At 40.6% G+C, this 24,227-nt stretch overlaps 1 protein-coding gene across 2 annotated transcripts in view; it reads left to right on the top strand.

Annotated features, from left to right (window-relative positions):
- Nucleotides 1-24,227, top strand: part of nebl (nebulette) — a 170,978-nt gene that overhangs the window by 21,377 nt on the left and 125,374 nt on the right. For both annotated transcript variants that reach the window (XM_038292112.1, XM_038292113.1), the window contains exon 3: nucleotides 20,841-20,925. In XM_038292112.1, coding sequence (XP_038148040.1) covers nucleotides 20,841-20,925 — 85 coding nt within the window. The remainder of the gene's footprint in view (nucleotides 1-20,840; nucleotides 20,926-24,227) is intronic.

The raw sequence follows: 24,227 nt of genomic DNA, 5'->3' as shown, positions 1-24,227 counted from the left end.
TCATAAACATTTCTTGAGCTGAATATGAGCCTTTTTCTCATTTTCATTGTTCCAAGTGAATGCATCTTTTAAATCGGGTCTCATCAGAGCGCTGGGAGCTGCAGCAACTCATTATCTAAGACTTTGTTTCCCAGACGGAGGAATATATGGAAGAGGATGATCAAAGAGGAGAAGAGGAATAAATCAGCCTGTGAGACACACAGGGCCGGATCTGAAGGACGAAGCTGCTGAGAGGCGAAATGATGACAGGAAACTTATGTAACGCTGCCACAGTTTGAGTGGGGAGTCCGTGAAAGAGAGGGAGAGACTGAAACGAGCTGGATTTGATCAGCAGAGAGCAGCGAGGCGGGTCAGTCGGCAGCGTGAGAGAAAAGAAAGGAAAAGAGGACGGAGGGACCAGCAGAGCCTCTTTTGAAAGTAAACTGAGAGCCTTCTGCATGAATGAGTGAAGACAGAGAAGAGAGATCACCGTTAATAACTCTGCTTCTCTGTAAACACTCCCAATCGCTCTGTTTTCACTACATTTAGCTGATGGCTTCCTTTAGTGATGTTGGGACAGCAGACAGCAGGGGACCAGACAGAGCTCCATCCAAATGTTTTCATCATCTCATTGACTTTTCTTTAATCGCCTGCTTTTTTCTCCTTTCCTTTTACAGAAAAAGACTAAATTAACATTTTTATTACTTTCCCATTTTTCTGTTTCTCCTCTTTGATATAGAGTGACTCTTCTATTTTTCCCCTATCTTCTCCTTCATGTTTTTTCCATGCATTTCCATCCCTCTGCTGTATTGGTCAGTCTATATTAATCACCCTGGTTCTGTGTTTTATGGGTGTTTATATTCATCTCTCTCTTTATTATTTTTCATCATGTCTCCCTGCTGACTTGATTTTAGTGTGTCTAAGTTCAAGTTCTTCTAGCATTTGAAGACCAGTTTTTCTAGCCCTATTCTTCTTGTTTCTGTTTGAAACAAAAACCTCAACCCTCACAACCTCCCTAACTGGGAAAGATTTTCGGTCCTGGCATTTTTCCATCTACACCGGCCCACTTATGGACCCCACCCCCCCGAAAACCCGGAAAAAATAGAAGCACATTCAAAGAAGAGCATCTCAAATGTGAAACACAATACGAATACACATTGTGGATTAACCAATCTATCTTCAGCATCACACGACAACCATCACCTAGACTTCTATAATTCGGTTTTACTGGCTTTCGTTATTAACATGGACGCGACAGTGACTGCTGCTGCGTAACGTTCACACTCACCACATCAGCAGGGTTGCCAGATGTCACTGATTCACATTTTCCAGCTCAAAAATTGTTCATAAACCACCTGGAGATATGAAATCTCACCTAATTTGATCTCTTAGGCCATAAATCTGAAGAAAAGTTTTTTTTACCCATAGACGGCCATCCTGAACTGCCAGATTGGGAAACAACCCAATTAGTTACAATTAGTTGACTTATTAACTGGAACAGGTTAGGAGCAGTTACAGGGAAGCTGAGCCACATACACAGAGCCACAGAGATCTTATCGACTCTATTTAACACTAAGTTACTTTAACAATTGAAGCTAAGCTATCCAAGCATCAGTGAACACACCTACTTTTTAATATTACCAGTGAATGCAGTAAGCCTTGCAGCAAGAAGTTTCTGGGTTCAATTCCCGGCCCGGGGTCTTTCTGCTTGGAGTTTGCATGTTCTCCCAGTGCATGCGTGGGTTCTCTCCGGGTACTCCGGTTTCCTCCCATAATCCAAAAACATGACTGTTAGGTCATTCTCCTTAGGTGTGAATGTGTGCATGGATGGTTGTTTGTCCTGTTTGTCTCTGTGTTGCCCTGCAATGGACTGGAGACATGTCCAGGGTGTACCCCGCCTCTCGCCTGTAGACAGCTGAAGATAGGCACCAGCACCCCTCATGACCCCAGTTGGGATTAAACTTGTCAGAAAATAGATGGATGGATGGATGGATGGATGGATGGATGGATGGATGGATGGATGATGGATGGATGGATGGATGGATGGATGGATGGATGGATGGGTGGATGGATGGATGGATGGATGATGGATGGATGGATGGATGGATGGATGGATGCAGCAGATGTAAGAGTTTGTCCTGCTCATATTTATATTGATGTTATAATTAAAAAGAAAAAAACGATAAATATTACTGGGAGATATTTCTTATTCTAACTTTTAATTCTTTTGTGACACCCAGAAATATCTAAAGACCCCATGCGGTCCCTTCATGGGGACATTTTCTAGGGGCCCCACTGCTTTCAAGACTGAATGTTTGAAGCAATTAAAATCTGAATTTCAAAGATTTAAATATTCACTTGTTTGAAGATGTTTCTGAGAGATTCAATTTCACTAGTTTCCCAGTCAGAGAGCAGAAGAGCAGCCTAATAATCTAAATCATTCCTATAATCTTCTGATGTTTTTTGCTTTTGTCTGATCTTTTAGAAGCTCATACTGAGATCAGATCAGCCTGACGGCTTCCTGGTAACTCCACAGTGAGATGACATCAGTGTCTTTAACTGTTTATCACAGCGTTTTATCAGCGACCGCCACCGACAGAAAGGCATAAGGAGGATGAAGGCGATGAGGCAATTAAACTTGACTTAAAGCCAAAACTGATGATTTTAAGGAAATACAGAGTGTCTATCTGAAAACATCAACACATACACTCACTGGCCACTTTATTAGGTACCCCATGCTAGTAACGGGTTGGACCCCCTTTTTCCTTCAGAACTGCCTCAATTCTTCGTGGCATAGATTCAACAAGGTGCTGGAAGCATTCCTCAGGGAGTTTGGTCCATATTGACATGATGGCGTCACACAGTTGCTGCAGATTTGTCGGCTGCACATCCATGATGCGAATCTCCCGTTCCAAAGATGCTCTATTGGATTGAGATCTGGTGACTGTGGAGGCCATTTGAGTACAGTGAACTCATTGTCATGTTCAAGAAACCAGTCTGAGATGATTCCAGCTTTATGACATGGCGCATTATCCTGCTGAAAGTAGCCATCAGAAGTTGGGTACATTGTGGTCATAAAGGGATGAACATGGTCAGCAACAATACTCAGGTAGGCTGTGGCCTTGCAACGATGCTCAATTGGTACCAAGGGGCCCAAAAAGTGCCAAGAAAATATTCCCCACACCATGACACCACCACCACCAGCCTGAACCGTTGAAACAAGGCAGGATGGATCCATGCTTTCATGTTGTAGACGCCAAATTCTGACCCTACCATCCGAATGTCGCAGCAGAAATCGAGACTCATCAGACAAGGCAACGTTTTTCCAATCTTCTATTGTCCAATTTGGATGAGCTTGTGCAAATTGTAGCCTCAGTTTCCTGTTCTTAGCTGAAAGGAGTGGCACCCGGTGTGGTCTTCTGCTGCTGTAGCCCATCTGCCTCAAAGTTCGACGTACTGTGCGTTCAGAGATGCTCTTCTGCCCACCTTGGTTGTAACGGGTGGTTATTTGAGTCACTGTTGCCCTTCTATCAGCTGGAACCAGTCTGGCCATTCTCCTCTGACCTCTGGCATCAACAAGGCATTTCCGCCCACAGAACTGCCGCTCACTGGATGTTTTTTCTTTTTCGGACCATTCTCTGTAAACCCTAGAGATGGTTGTGCGTGAAAATCCCAGTAGATCAGCAGTTTCTGAAATACTCAGACCAGCCCTTCTGTCACCAACAATCATGCCACGTTCAAAGTCACTCAAATCACCTTTCTTCCCCATACTGATGCTCACTTTGAACTGCAGGAGATTGTCTTGACCATGTCTACATGCCTAAATGCACTGAGTTGCCGCCATGTGATTGGCGGCTTAGAAATTAAGTGTTAACGAGCAGTTGGACAGGTGTACCTAATTAAAGTGGCCGGTGAGTGTAATCGGCTAAAGCAGCGTACCGCTCCGTCGGTCATTTGGTACCGGGCCGCACAGAATAATTTATCAACGATCAGAGTCCGAGTGATGTTTTACTTTGAAAAATATTTAAAAAATTGCGGTATTCTCTCCCAATTACATCAGTCGGTGCATCTGTGCCTCTTGACACAGATGCACCGACTCATCCTATCTATAACATCCTATCTTTGTGAAGCGGGATTTTCTGCGGTTACAGCGACCAAAACAAAGCTATGGAGCAGACTGGACATCAGGAGCCTCGATGGGACCGGCTTGTTTTATATTTATGCTGTTTGTATTTGATTTTATGCCAGTCGTATCCAGTCAAATCCACCCAGTAAAATGGATTTGAATACGATCAAGTAAAAAACGGTAAACAACCCCCCGCCCCCCCGGGCCGGTCCGTCCCCCCCCGGTCTGCGAAAATATTGTCTGACATATAGCAGTCCGTGGTGCGGTTGGGGACCGCTGGGCTAAAGGATTTTTAAGTTACTAGAATAATCAGTCTCCATTTCTAAATTGACATAAAACTTCAAATAAATACGTAGGATCTTAAAAATGGGAAAATAGAGATAATTCATTATTAACCTCTCTTAGTGCTTTATTTGTTTGTTTTCCAGTATCATATGTTTAGTTTCTTTAATGCAAGTAAAACACGGCTGTCCAGAAGATATGAAGATTGATTTTCTTCATTTTTTATTGTGCTGCTTGACTGTTATGGAGAGTTTACGCCTATGTGCTGATCCCATACTGAGACATTCATTAACACCTAAGCAGGAAGATGGAGAGCATCCAGAGAGCTCCTCAGAAACATCCTGACACACCCAGCACTTCTTCTGTCTCACGTGGTTCACCAGGAAAGCAGCCATGCTGGTTCAGGTCAATGTGAGATTTTTTTTCTGTCGTTAACTCTGGTTGCACTGACCCTGTGACTTTAACTGAAGCAAAGCCATTATTGTTACCTTTCAGATGATAAAGCTTCATATTTATTTAAATGGCTAGCATTATTGTATTAAAATCCATCAGTCATGAGAAAAACAGCAGATTTCTCACATTTCGTTTTTATTCTTAACCAGAGAAAAAGAGAGATTCAGTTAACATGAATTTTTTAATCTGAAAAAAAAAAACGCAGACGGAAAGAAAAGACAATTAGAAGAGTTTTATTGATACAATTACTTTAGTCTTTAGCACTCAGACTTCGGCAGGAAACATTACCGCTGAATTTTGCTTTTTTATGCATACACATTATAATACGGACAGATGGACCCAGTACTCAAGGTGAGACAGCCAGTAGGAAAGTTTAAAACATTTATTAATACAAAAACATTGGCAGAACTGAAGTGGGCTGCTGAGGATCTGCGGACCTGTAGCGACCGCAGGAGAGGGGCGAGGCACCGCACATTCACTGAAACTCTGGTTTAGGGAGAAACACAGGTAAGTGATCACGATCATCTGAACAGGAGATGATTATCAGAGTGACTACCATGCGTCGAGCATCCAGCTCAGACAGAAACGCACAGACAGGCAGAATCCAGTAGGAGTCCAACAGAGGTCCAGGCGGGGAGATCAGGAGGGGACAGACAGGCCCAGTGGGTGAGAGGGAACGAAATCAGGAAATCAGAATCACTCGGAAAATGCTTAAAATACTCTCACCACTGGTTAAGGATTAAAATTAGCCTGAAGACATGGGCTGGACACTAACAGAAGGCAAACAGGGAACAAACAGAAATCAAACAATGATCTGGCCATGATAGCTGGAACTAAGTCCAATATAAGGGAAACCGGCCGGTGGATAAGATGAGTGATGATTAGGAATTGGAAAGAACTAGGCAGGTGAGTGAAATGAAAAGGCCAGCTATCAGAGCAGATCATGACAAAACAGGAGTAACAGGGATGGAGTGGAGATAGATGAAGTTAGTCAGTCTGTAGACTGCTGGTTAGCGAGACGGTCTGCTTGAGCTTTATTGGTATACGGCATGAGCTGATACTAGAGCTTCACTCAGGGACCTGGAAGATGGAAGTCCACTTTGGATAACACAGGTTGAAGAACCTGTCCATGATGAGCAAGCATGAAGCGACAGTTGAGAGGAATATCACCCCTTTGGAAAGCAACCTCTGGCAGAACCAGGCTCAACATGGCGGTCTTCTGCCAGACTGGTTGAAATGAGACAGGGAACGCAGTAAGAGGCCGGAAGGAATGACAGTCTAATGAAGCTTTAGCTACGATGGTGGAGGAGGGGCTGGAGGTGGGCTGAACCTGGGGTATCCGACTAGAAGTCCGACACAGCGCGACTGCTGCCTGCACTCTGGGCGCTGACTGAGATGTGGATTGGAGTCCTTTTAAGATGAACCCTGGATGCTGATAGGCCAGAGACGGGCACATGCTCCATATGACAAGATCTGTTATATTTTCATAGCTTTGATGAAAATGGTTTTTATTAGACTATAAATTCATGTACTAATAAAAGGAAAAAAACAATAAAAAAAAAACTTTTTACCTATAGCTCAATAGCTCATCTAGAGTTAGGTGTACTACAAAGATGATTTATTGGCCCCTATGCTGCCTTAGCTTTGGGGGTTTTTCACATGGTGAACATGAGATTTGTATTTCAGTGACAATTTGTGAAGAGTTTAAACCTGAAAATGTCTTACAGTAGAAAATAGGTCTATTAATAGTTTTAGGTTAAAGATTGTATTGTTTATGAACACACGCCCTACGTGCTGGATGTTAGAACAACAAATGGAACTGTGAATCAAGCTGAAATCATGGTCAAACTAGGGATGAACTATGTTGCCAAAAATCTAAATTGTGATTTTTTTTTAACCAAAAATTCTGATTGTGATTTTATTTTGATTTTCTTTTGCAGTAACCCCAAGTTTGTAGATGCTTTAACCCCAGTTTTTGAAAGCTAGCTTACCCACAGTCCAGTGTTACAGGAATTTACTTTGAATTTACTTCCATTCATGGATCTACGTGCTACTGTAGCTGCAAATCTCTCTACCTATCTTTGTGGCACCAAACCCACTTCAAGTGTTTAATCACCACCTAAAGGCCTGGAGGGAGAACATTTCTTACTGTTTTTGAATATATTGTGATTAAAAAACAGGTCCTCCACGATTTGAACATTTTGTTTTGTTAAATTGTGATTATATTGCTAATGTCATTACTTGCCCAGCCCTAGGTCACACAGATAATTCTGCATATATATGAAATACATTCATCACAACTTTCATTCAAATTCTAAGAGTTTTTTAATTGCGAATAATCATAAAACCTTTACATTTCAATAGAAAATTTAAAGTACAAAAAAAATAAAAAGAAATTTGAATAGAAAATCTGTTTTATTTAGTTAGTTCATTACCAGTGTTCTGGTGGAATAAAAATAGAAACTAATAATGTTCAATAATGCTGTGCTCATTATAAATATCCAAATAACTGATTTACAGCCAAACCATAACCTTAATCATCTCTTATTTGTGAACTCATTTTATAGGGATAAAAAGTGGTAAAGGAACATAATCTGTGATTCCTTATGAGGTCATTGTTTTATCTAAAACAATGACCTCATAGGACATACCTTAGACCTACTGATCTCGAACCAGTGAGATTTTTAACCAGGTCCTCTCTCTAACACCTGCCCTGTCTGGGGCTTAAGGCAATGAGCTAGTCACTAACTTTAATGCTAACATGCTGAGTGTCATGGATTCTATTGCTCCTATTAAGGTGAAAGTTGTCCCTGGAAGGAAAAGGTCTCTATGGAGAAATTCCACACTGGTGAAAACTGGAAAGAGAGAGTGTCGGAAAGCTGAGCGCAGATGGAGAAAAACAAAACTACAGGTTCATTATGACATCTATAAAGAGAAACTTCCCTTTTATAATTTACAGCTGAGGAATGGAAAGAATTCGTATTTTTCTGACATCATCACTAAAAACGGTCATAATGCTTGGGCCTTATTTGCTACAGTCGACAGGCTAACAAACCCTCCTGAGTCAGTAGCACCTGAATTTTATTCCACCAAAGCCTGCAATGACTTTGCCAAATTTTTCACAGACAAAATCCAAATTATTAGACAAGCTGTTGGTTCAACAACAGCAAAATTGACCTGTGGAGTTCCCCAGGGCTCTATCCTGGGGCTTCTTCTGTTTAACATCTACATGCTCCCACTGGCTCAGGTTATAAAGAACAACAATATTAGTTACCATAGCTACGCAGATGACACACAGCTATATATTACAGTATCACCAGGAGACCGGGGCCCTGTACAGGCTCTTGGTAAATGTATTGATGAGATTAATGACTGGATGTGCCTCAACTTTCTTCAGCTGAACAAAAACAAAACTGAGGTGATTGTTTTTGGAGCTAAAGAGAAACGACAGCAGGTTGTTACAGAACTTCAGTCCATACACCTAAAAAACACCAATCGGGCCAGAAATCTGGGTGTAGTGATGGACTCAGACTTAAACTTTGAAAAACACATCAAAGCGATCACTAAATCAGCCGACTATCACCTGAAGAACATCTCAAGGATAAAAGATCTGATGTCTCAGGAAAATCTGGAAAAACTAGTCCATGCATTCATCTTCAGTCTGCTTGACTACTGTAACAGCGTCTTTACTGGTCTACCTAAAAAATCAGTTAAACAGCTGCAGCTCATTCAGAACTCTGCTGCCCGAGTTCTCACAAAGACCAGAAAAGTGGACCACATTAGTCCAGTTCTCAGGTCTCTACACTGGCTGCCGCTCCATCAGAGAATAGACTTTAAAGTTCTGTTGCTGGTCTATAAAGCTCTGCATGGTTTAGGCCCAAAATACATCAGTGACCTCTTGACCCAGTATGAACCTACTAGACCCCTCAGGTCATCCGGATCCGGCCTTTTATCAGTTCACAGAGTCAGAACCAGACATGGAGAGGCTGCGTTCAGCTTCTATGCTCCACATGTCTGGAACAAACTCCCAGAAAGTCTTAGGTTAGCTGAAACACTTAGTTTATTTAAATCCAGGCTGAAGACTCACCTGTTCTCAGCTGCATTTACGTAGATTTTATTCAAAAGTTAAAATTTGCCCGTCTCTGTATTCTCTCTTTTAATTGTTTTTAATTGTTTTCTTTCCCTTTTGTTTATAATGTTTTATGTAAAGCACTTTGAATTGTTCTGTACATGAAATGTGCTATACAAATAAACTTGCCTTGCCTTGCCTTGCCTAAAGGAGCAGAAAAAGGTTAGAAAAATAAAAACAGTGCATTATTTTGGTTGAAGCGTGCTTTATTTGGACCTCACACACTGGCTTTGTGTCGGACTGTTGTGCGTCAGCGCTGCATTGAGACAGGAGACTGTAGTTGTTTGGAAAATGCCACCACAACGTTCCAGACAATGGTTGATCTAAATGGGTATCCACAACACACCCACTGCTCTGCATCAGCGGGTCAGTGGAGCATTGTAAATCTGATGTCCTCACTGAGCCTTGCAGAAAGGCAGGAAGTGTCCGAGGGTATTATTGGAAGCCGTTTAAAGAACAGTGTGTGTGTCGGTTCCTGTTGGTATAATTAGCTCATTTCATAGACGAAGGAGCAGCTCTGACACAGTAAAAGGGAAACTGTTACCCCTCTAAAGGTTTTTTATGTATTCCACCTAGGTTCACTTCTTATCCCCTGAACATTATCTCTGCCCTCCAGCTGAGGTTTCTGCAGGAAAAACTTTCTCCCCGTAATCATCTTAAGTTGCTGCCTGCCAGTTTCTCGAGGTGGCAGCTTAATCAAAGTGTTTTCTCTTTTATAACCAACTCTAGTTGGTCATTTTAGGGAAGCTGTGACTGAAAGGATATTAAAAAATGTTGCAGATTACTTACCTGAAATATTGTGTGACACTTTAGGTCATTATTAACCAGAATAGATGTTTTAAGTGGTCATAGAATGCAAAACCAAGTTTCCATTGTCATAAATGAATAACGATAGTTCAGTGGGTGAAATGGACGTACAGAGAAGTTCAAACCCCATCAACACCTCCTTTCTTTGCAAATCTCACAATTCTAAACTTCCTCCATAAAACGGCTGAATCCAAACGAAGCACCGTGTTGACGTAAACCCGGGGATGTTGCCTTATTTTGTTCTGGCCTGTACTTTTGTCATGCCCTGGGGGGGCGGGTATAAAAGTGCTGACTGCTGGGCCGCTGAGTGGACCGGACCTCAGCAGAGAGCCATGAGCCGCCCATCCTAAGCCGGAGGAGGGGGGCTGGGGGCCGGTAACAGACATCCCATGTCTCCCGGAAGTTCCGGGAGTCTCCCTGATATAGATAGTTGTTCACAGATGCCCGCCAGTCGGAAAAATTATCCCTGATTTTGGACTTTGCGAGATGTTTTTTTAATGCCTGTGAGAGCATCCAGGCTGTACAATATTTGTACATCATGTGTGGATTAGAACAAATTTGATTGCGCTGTCATGACAAGAGAGAGTGGGGTGTGGGAAGGAGGTTGCTGGTGAAACCTATGCGGTGTGACTGTCCTAAGCAATGCTCTGTTCAACAAGTGTTCCAGGCGACTGGTTGTTAGATTGGACTGATTGGATTTGTCAGAAAAATAAGGCAATAAGTTTCAGTTTACTCTCTGACAGTCACCTAGTTACCATTGAAGTGTGTATGTATGGAGCACGGTGCGGAGGCAGGCATAAAAGTAGGACATGTCTGGGAAAAAGAGGACGTCTGGTCACTCTACCATATCAACAATTTGATGTTTCAGTGAGTGAGTGCTTGTTGCTATGATGCGTCTTTTCTCAGCAGCTTCACTCGTTGTAAACAAACCAATCAGAGCACAGCTCATCTAAATATTTATGAGCATACCATAAAAGGAAGTAAACCTGCCGTTTCATTCTAGGGTTTTTAACCAGGCTTGCATTAGGGCTCATAGAACAGAAAATGCCAGCACCAAATACCCTAAAATCATTCTGTGATACCTTTTAGAAAAATAGAAAATAAAAACATGCTTCTTTATACACATTTGACCCATTTAAAGCTACAGATATACCATGCATTTAACTTATCTGTTTAACCAAAAGGAAAATTACTTGAAGTTCTAATTTATATTTTGAAAACTTTGACCTGTGAAAAAAAAAGAAACTTTTTGAGAGTTTCAGGTTTGATTATGCACCTTAGACTGGTGACCTGTCTAAAGCCGGGCGTACACTCTACGTTTTTTTTTTTACCCTTTTCGGGCCGATTCTCAAGTCGTGCAAGACTTTTTTCTTTTGGGTCGACTTTTTGCCTGATCGTGTGTCTAGTAGTGTACAGGGGGGTACTAGGGGCGATTAGCCTCTCATGACCAGGAATCGTAAGGTTGGGAGAAAATCAAACATGTCTGAGATTCAGTCAGCCGTCATGGGCAAATCGCTCAGTGTGCAAACAAGGATTCTTCTTCTTCCTCTCAGATGAAAACACTGAAGCATGGCAGGGGTGGGAGTGAAATGGAGTTCTTTATGTAAAATTGACAGACTGTAGTAGCCACGTTTGCTCAGCCATGTCTTTGTCCAAATACATTGTAACCTTTTCTTTCTAGTAGCTTTTTAGGGCCAGGACAAAACGGCAGGGTTTGCGTGCAACGATAGAAAATATCATACAGTGTATGACTGTTCTAAGGTGTTCCCATCTGTCACCCATTCACCAATAAAGAGAGTCCCCTCACCCTGCATGGATGGAGAGGACTAAGAATTAGACAACTTTTATTGTTATTTTGTGCAGCTTGCAGACAGTGAATGAGCAGCAGCTTAACAGTGAAATGAACATTTCCTTTCATAAACTGCAGCACTGATTGAATATAAACAGTGTGGGAGAAAAAAACATGTTGCAAAACGCAATAATATGGAAGTTCTGAGCATTTCAAGACAAATATATATGGTGCAAAGGATGGATAGGACCCTGGCTGGTCTTTCATGAGTTTTCTGCATCTTAAATCCACCTGGAGCTGATTTTATGACTGATCTAGATTAAATTATGATCCTAGTTTAATATTTTCTAATCCAGCTGTCTGTGAAAAAAAGGTTGCAAAAAAGGCCCCACCAAAATCACCAAAAAATATTATTAAATGCCTGAAGAGCATAAATTAAATCAGATGCTGTTCTTTGTTTGTAATGATAGCCGGCAGCCTAATAGTGACAATATGAGGCTGTAAATTAAGAAGCACCACAGAATTCCACCAGACGTATCAGGACAGTCATAGGGAAGCGGCTGTTCCAACCGTTTTATTCTCCCTAGTGGTGCCCGACTTTACACAAAGTGAAAAAGTGATAAAGTGAATGTGACTTGTCGATTATCAAGGGGGCGGGATTCTTGTGGCAGAAGATTCGCAGGCATGTTTGATTGTGGCCGGTGTCTCGGAAGCATGTTGCTAACCAGTTAGCAGCTTAGTGCTAGCAGGTTCCCAATGGGAAATTCCATTGGGACCAAGTAGCACTAAATTGGTGACTTAGAAACGACGCTGTCAAGGAACGCTATGGACAGAGGAAACATGCAAGAGGAGGAGAGTTTAGTGTCTGAGGTCATGGATGAGTCTCCTCCGTCATCCATTTTTTATTTAGAGGAGGAAAGCGGGATGAAGATGTTGTGGAAGAGGACGCCAGGGCGGCAGAAGCTTGGTTTGGTGTAGAAGGCTTCCAGCCGTACATGTTTGAGCCCTTGCCTCGCAACGCTGACAGTTCTGTTAGCTCTACGCCTGCTGAAGACACAGACGTCCATCCCCGTGAACACTGGGATGGAACTCAATGGGAAAGGAATGATTCCTATTTCTTATTTTAACCGTTGTGTATATTAGCTGGGACATGTGAATCAAGATGCTATGACCGAAAAAATGTGATTGACAGATGATCATTGATATATGGTTGGCCGAATTTAGGTGTACAGGCTGACGTATAACTAACTGGCCTGCAGAAGATAATGGGAAAAAACTGATTTTAAAACAGGATTTGTAGGATGTTAAACACACTTTTGCGAACCCACCAGTTTTCATTAAAGACGCTTTACAGGTTAAAGTTCACCAAATGTCTTTGCTCTTATCAAGAAGATCATCTTTACAACTCAATAGTGCAGATCAGTCTACTGCTAACTACTAGGGGCAGAAGGGATGCAGTTCAGTAACTATTTAAAACATTTCTTAAAACCTATTACCTTTCCATGAGATAGTTATTGTTTATTTGAAGAATAATACTCTCTAAACAAACTAAAATACATTTTTTTCCTCTATTGTTATTTACACAACTAACATTGAGAGGGATTAAACCACTGCTGATGAGATACTGACATGGAGAATGACTCCACAGAACCCCTCTGTAATAAAACGTCTGTCTGTGCCTTTAAACTGCTGCTACCTTTTTCTCTACTTGCATACAGTTAATGTGTGTTTGAGAAATAGCCCACAGAGATGGGCTTTGTCTAAAGGATTGGGTTGCTCCAAACGAACAAAGCACACAGTGTTGTCCGTAGCAAGGGGAGCAGGTGGAGGGAAACTTAAAGCTGCGGTTGGTTTGTCTGAAGGTTTTTCAACCTGAACTTAATCATTTTACATGAATCTGGTCGTTTTTAAGTCAGGGGATCATTAACTCTTTGGCAAAAGGCCCTGGACTCTCTGCTCCTGCCTTCTCCAAGTCTGCAAATCTCCAGCACCCAGTAGAAGGTGTGGAGCTGTGTTAGTGTCCCAGTGCTGGAAGACAAATGATACGGCTCCCCCTAGAGCTGAGGTCTGCCTATCAGCTGCTCTTTCCTCTGCAGCTCTCTGGGATGGCCTGTCCCAGTTAAGTTCCAGTTATCCTCCTTTTATGAAGGGAGACAACCAGCTGGGTCTGCCGGTATTCCTGTCCCTGACCCCCCGGCTAAATGAAGAGGGGCGTCAGCCACTACAGCCCGGGAACATCCAGAGACCTGAGGTACTCTGGGCTGGTGCCATTCACCCCTGAATCCTCGCTACCTTGAAGCTAACTGATCACCTTGACGACCTGGATGATGAATTAGTCCGACTCCAAGTCATCAGCTTCTGCTGCCATCAGGAAAGGTGTGAAACAGGAATGAACAGCTGCTAATGTCTTCCTTTCGCTGCCCCACAATGTCCTCTATTAAAGGGCAACTCACCCCTAAATCAGCTTTTATTTCGCTTATAAACTCTATAAATAAATGTCTCATGGTGCCGCCCGCATATCCCAGACATTATTTTTACAATACACTGCACATTTGTTGAAGTCTTGCTTTTGTGTCTAAAACCATCTGTTTGGCGCCCTCCTCAGGTTAAAAAGAGGTTACTGCATCTGATTTTTTTTCACGCAGGCTGAAGATGTTATGTTATTTAAGAAAACTGACTTCAGCAGCTCCACACTGGACAGTGGTTTACTTAGACTGACATTAACTTACATTAATTTTTCATAATGGTAAAATGAAAACCATGTTTTTTTAGTGTGTTTTAAAAAAATAAAACACTGTAAATATATTAAAGATGAATGAAAACAAGTCTGCATCATCTGTCCAGTCTTCTTAAATGATTTAACATTAGTTTTGTGCAATTCGGTCACATGAGCTAAAAGCAATTTGGGAAAAAAAAAACTATACATTTTAAGGAGAAAATTTACAACAAAAAAAAAGAAAATACATCAAAATTAGGCAAGAATCTGGTCTTTCTTGTAAGAAAATTATTTATATATATTTATATTAATATTTGCATCAGCCGTTGTAGGGTTGGTGAATGAAATCATTTCCACGATGATGCTTGATGTATAATATGATGCAGAAAATAGAGAAACTCCACTTATGTCAGCAGTAATAAGTATAATTTATTCAATTAAGACAAATTTATCATTGAGACAGTAAATGAAAATGTCAACGTCTAACCTTAACAAAAATCTCCACCTAAATTGTTTTTTTTTTTAATTTAAGAATAACAGTTTAAGTTGATAAACTTAAAGGGTTAAGCATTTAGCAGACAGAACACGCTAAGATCATAAAAATGTTTTGTCCTCGATGGCCCACAGCCACGATCTCTCACTAATACATTAGGATATGGTGTTAATATCGTTTGATGCTCTGATAGCAAACATACATTTAGAGCAGTTAATGAACAGATGTTTCTAATTGATGAAATGCTGTGAATTTGATCTTTGTTTGTTTGACTGCTGAGGTTGAGAAGGACTGCAGAAGCTCGCAGGCTGAAGTGTTAACCTGGAGAATGTGGTGAAGGAATGAACTAGTTTAAAGTAGGGCTGGGTATTTTCGCCAAAGTCCTGAATTGATTCGATTTTGATTCATAAACTTCTAAATCGATTAATACTGATTCGATCTGTTTTTACAATAATGAAAGTGGTTCAACTGTGTTTCAAAATACTCATGTATTTTTTTTTCCTGTCATATTAAACACAAAGTACAAACTTGTAAATCGGACTTGAGATATGAACAAAACTGTCTCAAAAGTGCAAACTTGTTTGTAAAACTGAAAAAGTTGAAGTCATCTCGAGAGCATCTTTCCTGCTCATTTGAATGTGAACGTCACGCACGTCACTATAACACGAATCGATCTCATTTCCTAGACATCGATTTTGCAAAAATGTAAAGGAATCAATTCAAAATCGATTAAATTGAGCCCTAGTTAGAAGAAAGGATGAGAGGATTTACTCCAAGAGAACCAAATGAAGGAAAGGCTTTTCTGTTTACGCTCTTTTTATTAGACGGCTTTAAAAAAAAGCTTTAGAAAGCAGATAAAACAAAGCTTGGTGGTTGAGCAGTTACACAGTAGGTGGATCATAGTGTATGAGAGCAGAGAGTGTGTGTGGGTGAGTAGAGAGTGGGGGCTGACATGTGGGAGGAGAACAGGACTGAAGGATGCTTGAGTGGAGAGTTCAAACTGCTGGGATTGATGATTCCCTGTGAATCAGCTCAGATGGAGAGGATGCTGCCTCAGGAGCTGCTCATCACCACAGCAGCTACAGCAGTTTAGAAAAACCTTCCCCTGCTTAAAGTGTCAATCCAGCCCTGAAGATGCTCCCCTCATCTTGACTTTGCCTTCATTTCTCCTTCAGCAGCATTTTATCCTCTTTATTTACTGATGTAACATCTAGTATTTTGTTCATGGGAGGCAGAAGCAGGACACCAGAGCTGTGCAGTGATGCTAGGATGCATTTCTCAACATAAACCTGTCAGCTTCTCTTTGTGTTTAGGTTTCTAATGGTCTCTATTTTCTGTTGTTCTCTAAGGTATCTAATAAGTTTATTCTTGTTGTGTTTAGTTTCTTCATTTATTAAATTGTGTTTAGTTTCTTAGTTCATTCTTTTTGTTTTTTTTAGTTTCTTATTCTTTTTTATTTCTTAGTTTGTTCTTTTTTGTAGTTTCTTATTTTATTTTTTTAGTTTTTACTTTCTTAGTTTAATCTGTTTTAGTTCATTATTTTTTTTTAGTTTCTTAGAGTATTATTTTATTTTTTAGTAACTCAGTTTGTTCTTTTGTGTTTATTTTCTTAGTTTGCTCTTTTTCAGTTTCTTATTTTATAATTTTTTTTCCCCGTTTTTTTAGTTTGTTCTTTTTGTTTTTAGTTTCTTAGTTCTGTTTTGTTTAATTCTTGATTTATTCTTTCATTCTGTTCTTTGTGCATTTTGATTTTTGTCTGTTTGATCTATTGGATTGTTGTTTCTTGTTAAATAGCAGTGACTCTCCATCAGATTTTATTCCTCCACAGCATCCTTTTCCATATTTGACCCCTGCCTCATTTTATCTAGGCTCATAGTCTGTTTTTCAGGGGTCGATGTTTGCAAATGTGCAGCAAGCAAGGAAAGCACCTATTAGGTCAAAACATGCATGCATATGAATGCTGCAAACCCCCAAACAAACACACTCATAATGTGACAGAAAATAGCTGCAGCAGAGAGAAGCAAAATGCAGAATTTGTTGTTGTCGCTCAGTATTTTTGGCCCATGTTATTTCTTAGTTCTGACTTACTTTTTTCACTGCTCTGTTTCAGGTTCACTAGCACACAAATACTCAACCAAAACAGCTTTAGGTCACACCGGTATGCTGAGGTACCAACAAGATAGAAAAGCATAAAAAGACCCGCTCACTTTAAGCCCAGCCATTTCACAGTGTCTTAATAAATATAATGCTGTGTCTCAGGATAAAAGGTTAAAACCAATAAAAGCCGTAAGAGCTGTTGAGGATTGGCCCAGTGAATTAGATAATGTTTCCTTTAGAACATCTACACATAGCTTTTTGTATTTTGGCTTTATTAAAAATTATTAACAGAGATTAAAAAGTCCTGGACAAATAGGGCATTCTTCCTTTTTTGGGGGGTAAAATCAGTAAAAATCTATATTTTACATTTGGATTTCAAGCTCTTCCTGTTTTACTTCCTCAATCAATATTTAAAACATCAGAAACATTAATCGATATATATAGATATATTTATAGATATATATCTATATAGATATATATATATATAGCAAGAACAAAAGCCCATAATACAGGAAAAAATATCGATAAAAAATAATGAAGTAAAACTTTACTGCTGGTCAACTTGATTCAGAAGCATCTCTGCCTGAATGCTCAATGTTCCTGAAACTTTATGGATCTCCACTGAAAAGTTCCTGGGCTGTAATGATGTAATATTTCATTTATGAATCAGTCTTTATTAAACAGATCAGACTCTCCAATCCATGGATCCTAGACGTGAATATAATTAAGAACAAGCCAGAGGGAAATCAGAGCTACACTATATTGCCAAAAGTATTTGCTCACCTGCCTTGACTCACATATGAGCTTAAGTGACATCCCGTTCCTAATCCATAGGGTTCAATATGACGTCGGTCCACCCTTTGCAGCTAGAACAGCTTCAACTCTTCTGGGAAGGCTGTCCACAAGGTTTAGGAGTGTGTTTATGGGAATTTTTGACCATTCTTCCAGAAGCGCATTTGTGAGGTCGCACACTGATGTTGGACGAGAAGGCCTGGCTCTCAGTCTCCGCTCTAATTCATCCCAAAGGTGTTCTATCGGGTTGAGGTCAGGACTCTGTGCAGGCCAGTCAAGTTCATCCACACCAGACTCTGTCATCCATGTCTTTATGGACCTTGCTTTGTGCACTGGTGCACAGTCATGTTGGAAGAGGAAGGGGCCAGCTCCAAACTGTTCCCACAAAGTTGGGAGCATGGAATTGTCCAAAATGTCTTGGTATGCTGAAGCATTCAGAGTTCCTTTCACTGGAACTAAGGGGCCAAGCCCAGCTCCTGAAAAACAACCCCACACCATAATCCCCCCTCCACCAAACTTTACACTTGGCAAATGCAGTCAGACAAGTACCGTTCTCCTGGCAACCGCCAAACCCAGACCCGTCCATCAGATTGCCAGATGGAGAAGCGCGATTCGTCACTCCAGAGAACGCGTCTCCACTGCTCTAGAGTCCAGTGGCGGCGTGCTTTACACCACCGCATCCGACGCTTTGCATTGCACTTGGTGATGTATGGCTTGGATGCAGCTGCTCGACCATGGAAACCCATTCCATGAAGCTCTCTGCGCACTGTTCTTGAGCTAATCTGAAGGCCACATGAAGTTTGGAGGTCTGTAGTGATTGACTCTGCAGAAAGTTGGCGACCTCTTCGCACTATGCGCGTCAGCATCCGCTGACCCCGCTCCGTCAGTTTACGTGGCCTACCTCTTCGTGGCTGAGTTGCTGTCGTTCCCAAACACTTCCATTTTCTTATAATACAGCTGACAGTTGACTGTGGAATATTTAGGAGCGAGGAAATTTCACGACTGGATTTGTTGCACAGGTGGCATCCTATCACAGTTCCACGCTGGAATTCACTGAGCTCCTGAGAGCGACCCATTCTTTCACAAATGTTTGTAAAAACAGTCTGCATGCCTAGGTGCTTGAATTTATACACCTGTGGCCATGGAAGTGATTGGAACACCTGATTCCAATAATTTGGATGGGTGAGCAAATACTTTTGGCAATATAGTGTATCTTGGTCCATTTAGGTAATATAAAGAAACGTCAGATGGGGCTTTTAAAAGACGGGCAGAGAAGGGAACTACAATTAATCATAAAAATGCAAAAAAAAAATATTGTGAAGTTAAATGTGCTAAACAAAAACACTGAAATTTTCTATAAAAGTTTTTATGCTTCAATTAGGTTTTTTTTTTTGTCTTATTTAAATTCTTATATTTGCAAAGCGGCAATCGAAACACATTTTTTTTTTTTTTGCATCAAATGAGTCATGTGATCTGCAGCTGGATCTTATTGCCTTGGAAAAAATAAAAGAAAATATGGATTTATGTCCTTTTTCCACATTCGCCATGTTGTGTTATCGCATTAACAAACATAATCATGTGTATTTGTTATTCAATGGAAAAACAGTGATTCCAAAAAATTAGCATTTCAATATAGGCAGAATATTGACATAGTTCTGCACATCTGTAATGGAAATGCAGCTACTGATAAAAAACACAAACAGGGAGAATGTTGAGAAAAACTACAAATATTGAAAAACTTTTCTAGGCTATTTTAAAAGAAATGATCAGCATTCCTATTAAAATCTTTCTCCTTATTAGCTCCTTCCAGTTGGATCCAAGATGGCCGCGCCTGAAGGCAGCAGCTTGCTACAGCTCCAGACAAATACACAAAATACGCTGATTAGAACGCTAATAATTAGGCATGGAAAACACTGCGTGTTTGTCAAACATTCTGCATATCTGCACCAAATATATTATTGCTCCCACACTGTTTACATTTGATCACTGCTGCTTTTTAAGCAATGGAAATGTTCATTTACTGTCTGGAAAGCTGTGCTACATGAAAGAACTAAATGACAATAAAAGTTGTTTAAGTCTCTGACTGCAAAGGGCTTGCCTAATGTTTATCCTGGTTTTCTTATGTCCGTAGTTTTTTTGTCTTTTAAGTTCTCTTCTTTACTTTATTGGGGATGCAGGAACTATTTCCTGTGCTGCTGCTGCATGTACATGGTTCTGCATTGTGCTAAAGTAGTGCAGACTTTTAGTTGTTGGGTTAGCATCTGCTAATGACCACCACCTCTCAATCACACTGATAGCCAGCGAGGCGGAACATCCTGTTGCTCTGAACGTTACTATTTTGTCCCTTATTGGCATCTTTACCTTCAACATTGCAAACTGTCATTGTGCTTTGCAAGCGGGCGCCCAGCCTTATGCATAAACTAATATAAAGTTGTTTGCTTATGAAAATGTATCTGATCATTAGGAAGTAATAATGCACCAATAAGGACACATATGTAAATGAAGGGAGTAAAATAGAATGTACCTTTAAAACATGAGTTACTTCTGTTAAAATTAAATCATATCCAGACTATTAAACATACTTTTTGTGCATTCATGCTGTTGAAATACTGCTAAGCTTTATTAATATACAAAATTTTTACAAACCTTATGACTTAATTCTTGTGAAATTCCATCTAATTTGAACATCTAGTTCTTAATAAGCAGCCGATTCCTGAAGGAGCCACCTTGTTCTCTTCATAAACTCCAGCTGCCAGCAACAGATGATTCATGTAGACAGATGTTTTAAAGTGTTTCTAGCCACTTCCTTTTGTATAGATCTATATCAAACGGAGAGGAGCTGATGTTTGAATGAAGACATCAGCCACAATCTGAGGATCAGTTTCTGTTCTCACGTTGAGGCTTTTAGTGGCTTTGTTTCTGTTGATGCCATCACTCTGGAGGCCCATCGAGTGTTTAAGGTTGCTTTGTCAGCAGGGATGCAGCTCTGACGTTTTCTTATATCATACCACTTTAATTACTAAAGTTTACAAAAGACGAGTCGTGCAAACAGTCACATAATAAATGATCTATAGTATGTCTGCAGAAAAGCTGCCTTTTGCTGCTTGTTCTGTTTTCACTTAACTGCTCTATGTAGACAAACTAACTTAAAACTGCTTCTTTGATTTTCTTTTTCAGACATTACCCCAAGACGTCATTCACCATCGTCACCGACACGCCGGAGAACCTGAGACTGAGACAGCAGAGTGAGCTGCAGAGCCAGGTGAGCAGATTCACTGCAGATACATTATCTGACCTGTAGGGGTCACCTCTGATCATTACTGATGATGTCATCAAGTTTTCCACTTCTTGTCCTTCATCGTATTGTCCCAAAATTACAAGAGGTCATCTGTGATCCAACAGGCTACAAATTCAGAATTAATTAATATAAACCTAAACAACATGATGCATCCAAGCATCTCGTTGGTATTAATGGATGCCATAAATCAATGCATTGATGCAGCACACTCTGCAGGTGGTGGTTAGGTCACACCGGTATTCTGAGGTACCAACAAGATAGAAAAGCATAAAAAGACCCGCTCACTTTAATCCCAGCCATCTTACAGTGTCTTAGAAAATATAATGTCTCAGAATAAAAGGTTAAAACCAATAAAAGCCATAAGAGTTGTAATAAAACATTCAATTTTATTACAAGATTCTGGTAGTTACTTAAAAACATTTGGATGATAACTTAAAAAAAACGATTGTGTGAAATTTAAAACACCAGTTTACTTTATAGTCACCAGTCACACCAGAAGTTTGTTATGGCCATGAATGTCACTTTTTATGTTTGTTTTTCTATTTTTATGTAAGTTATTGATAAGTTACAGCTGTATTTCTGCTAAAAAGTCAAACAAGATACACAATAAATATGACCAAATAAAAAAAAGATACAAATAAAAAAAATAATAAAACAAAATAGGTCAATGTGTGGATGTATAGACGAATGCAGATACAGGGAAAAAAAACAAACTCTAATATCAACCAAAGATATCGACCAGCTGATGTATCAGCAAAGAACCCCCCCAGGCCTGAAACTGGTGGTGGAGTGGAGATAGATGAAGTTGGTCAGTCTGTAGACTGCTGGTTAGAGAGACGGTCTGCTGAGCTTTATGGGAGATCCAGTGGACTGTGTGAACTGATACTAGAGCTTCATTTATGGACCTGAAAGACGATTGTCCAGTCTGGATAACACAGGTTGAGAGAACCTGTCCATGATGAGCAAGCATGAAGCGACAGTGGAGAGGAAAAACTCCCCACGTTGGGAAGAAACCTCTCCCAGAACCAGGCTCAACATGGCGGTCTTCTGCCGGACCGGTTAAGATGAGACAGGGAACGCAGTAAGAGTCCAGGAGGAATTACACTCTGATGAAGCTTTAGCTATGATGGTGGAGGAGGGGGTGGAGGTGGGTTGAAACAGGGTCATCTGTATGAAGTCAGACACAGAGCAACCACTGCCTGCGCACTAGGTAGTAGATGAGTTGTGGATCAGAGGACTTTTTAGATGAACTCTGGATGCTGATTGGCTTTCATGGAGGCGTGGTTCAAAGCTGATTGGCTTGACGGAGGCGGATGAAGGAAAGCAATCAGTTTATTCAGCAGAACTTTCGCCTAGGCTCCATTTCAAAAACTTATGATGATGTATTGCAAATATACTTTTAGGTTATAATATGTAGAGAATACATTGTTCATGTACTTTAGGTACAAGTTTTGAACTATAATTGTATAGTTGAACTTCTGCCTAAGCTCCATTTAACAGTTGTGATTGTTTTTGGTTGAAGATGTTGAAGGGAGTGAAAAGTTGCTGAAAAGTTTCCAGTTCATCAGTTCAGACAAAAACCATCATCCCTGTTTTAGACGAAGGGAGCCGAAACGAAAAACCCTTGTTTGCAGGTTAGATACTAACAGCTCATTAATGATCCTCAGAGCTACACTTCTAAACAAAATATACACTTACTATTTGAAAAGCATCAATTGAATACTTATTTAAGAAGGAAGCCTGCTTTTTGATTCAGTTAAAGGAGTGGAGAGGTGTGCTCCTGACACAGGTCACATCCTTAAGATAACAGAAGATATCTGAATTTGACACAGAGATGAACTGCTCTCATCAGTGGCAGCTCATAGCACCTGTCAAAGTAATATGCTTTAATTCTGGCTGCCGTCAGCGCCCCACGGCTCCTCAGGGATGAAAACAAAGGTGCTGCGATGGCTCTGAGTCACCGCTCTGACTTACTGACACACAGACTGAAAGCAGGCGACACGGGCTGCAGGAGAAAGCGGCCTTACTTCTGTGCCATATGCCGTCATCCTATGTTTGTGCCGCTGTGAGAGTCGGTCAGCAGGCTGCAGCACAAAAGGACAGCTGTCCACTCAGCAGTCTGCAGAATGGGACACGCTGTTTGTCATGGGATCTGTGTGTCTGTCCTGCTCTGTAAAGATCATCTATCAGCATTTACACACAACACATTTACACAGTCAGGTCATTCTTACTTGAATGGGAAACCAAACAGCAGAGATATTAAGCATAAAAGACTCATATAGAAAATGCTCATTTATTTATATATATATATATATATATATATATATATATATATATATATATATTAGGGATGGGACGATTTATGAAAACCGTCAGAATCGTTCGGTTCGACTGTCTCGGTTCGGTTCGCATGTGTTTCGTTCGGTTCATGCACTGCTCCTTTTTCTCATAGAGGAAGCGATTACACTCCATAGCAGAAGGTGGCGGTACTGCGACCAAAGCCAACCACCAGTAGTAAACAAGAAGAAGAAGAAGCGAAACAGCTCAGCCGGGTGTAGCAGGGAAAAAAATCAGTTGTTGTGGAGAATTGTGTGGGTATGGCGAGTGGGAAAGAACTGGAGTTGGAAGACGCGCCAACAGCACTTTATAGGTCTGCTGTATGGGAGCGCTTTGCATTTAGAGTGACCTACGATGACGGCGGGAAGAAAGTTGTGGATAAAAGTGCAACAGTGTGCAAGCATTGTGCAACACGTTTTGTTTATGCTAACAGCAACATGTCATGCTAACCCCGAAATCCCTCATACGTCAGCAACCCCCGCTCCACCCCGCTGCGCTCCAGACCGGCTGCTCAAAGCAAAGCCTACAGCCTCCACTGTGGCTTCGTCCGCTCCCCTCTGAGTTCCTTGGAGATGGTAGAGAGCATGCGCGAGATCATTAAATTCAAAGCAGCAAAACATACGGAAATGATCCAGGGTTTCTGCGGATCATTTAAAATAATTACAATCCATTATTTCATGGGGGATTTTTTCATTAATTTAATAAATTTTTATGGGATTTTGGTTTAACAATCAACATGTATCGAATCGAACCGAACCGTGGATTTTGTGAACCGTTCCACCCCTAATATATATACAGGTGCTGGTCATAAAATTAGAATATCATGAAAAAGTAGATTGATTTCAGTAATTCCATTTAAAAAGTGAAACTTGTATATTATATTCATACATTACATACAAACTCATATATTTCAGATGTTTATTTTGTTT

The sequence above is a fragment of the Cyprinodon tularosa genome, unplaced genomic scaffold, assembly GCF_016077235.1.
Source record: "Cyprinodon tularosa strain WSP-4 unplaced genomic scaffold, ASM1607723v1 ctg308, whole genome shotgun sequence".
Taxonomy (NCBI): domain Eukaryota; kingdom Metazoa; phylum Chordata; class Actinopteri; order Cyprinodontiformes; family Cyprinodontidae; genus Cyprinodon; species Cyprinodon tularosa.
This window is presented reverse-complemented; position numbering and strand designations above follow the sequence as displayed.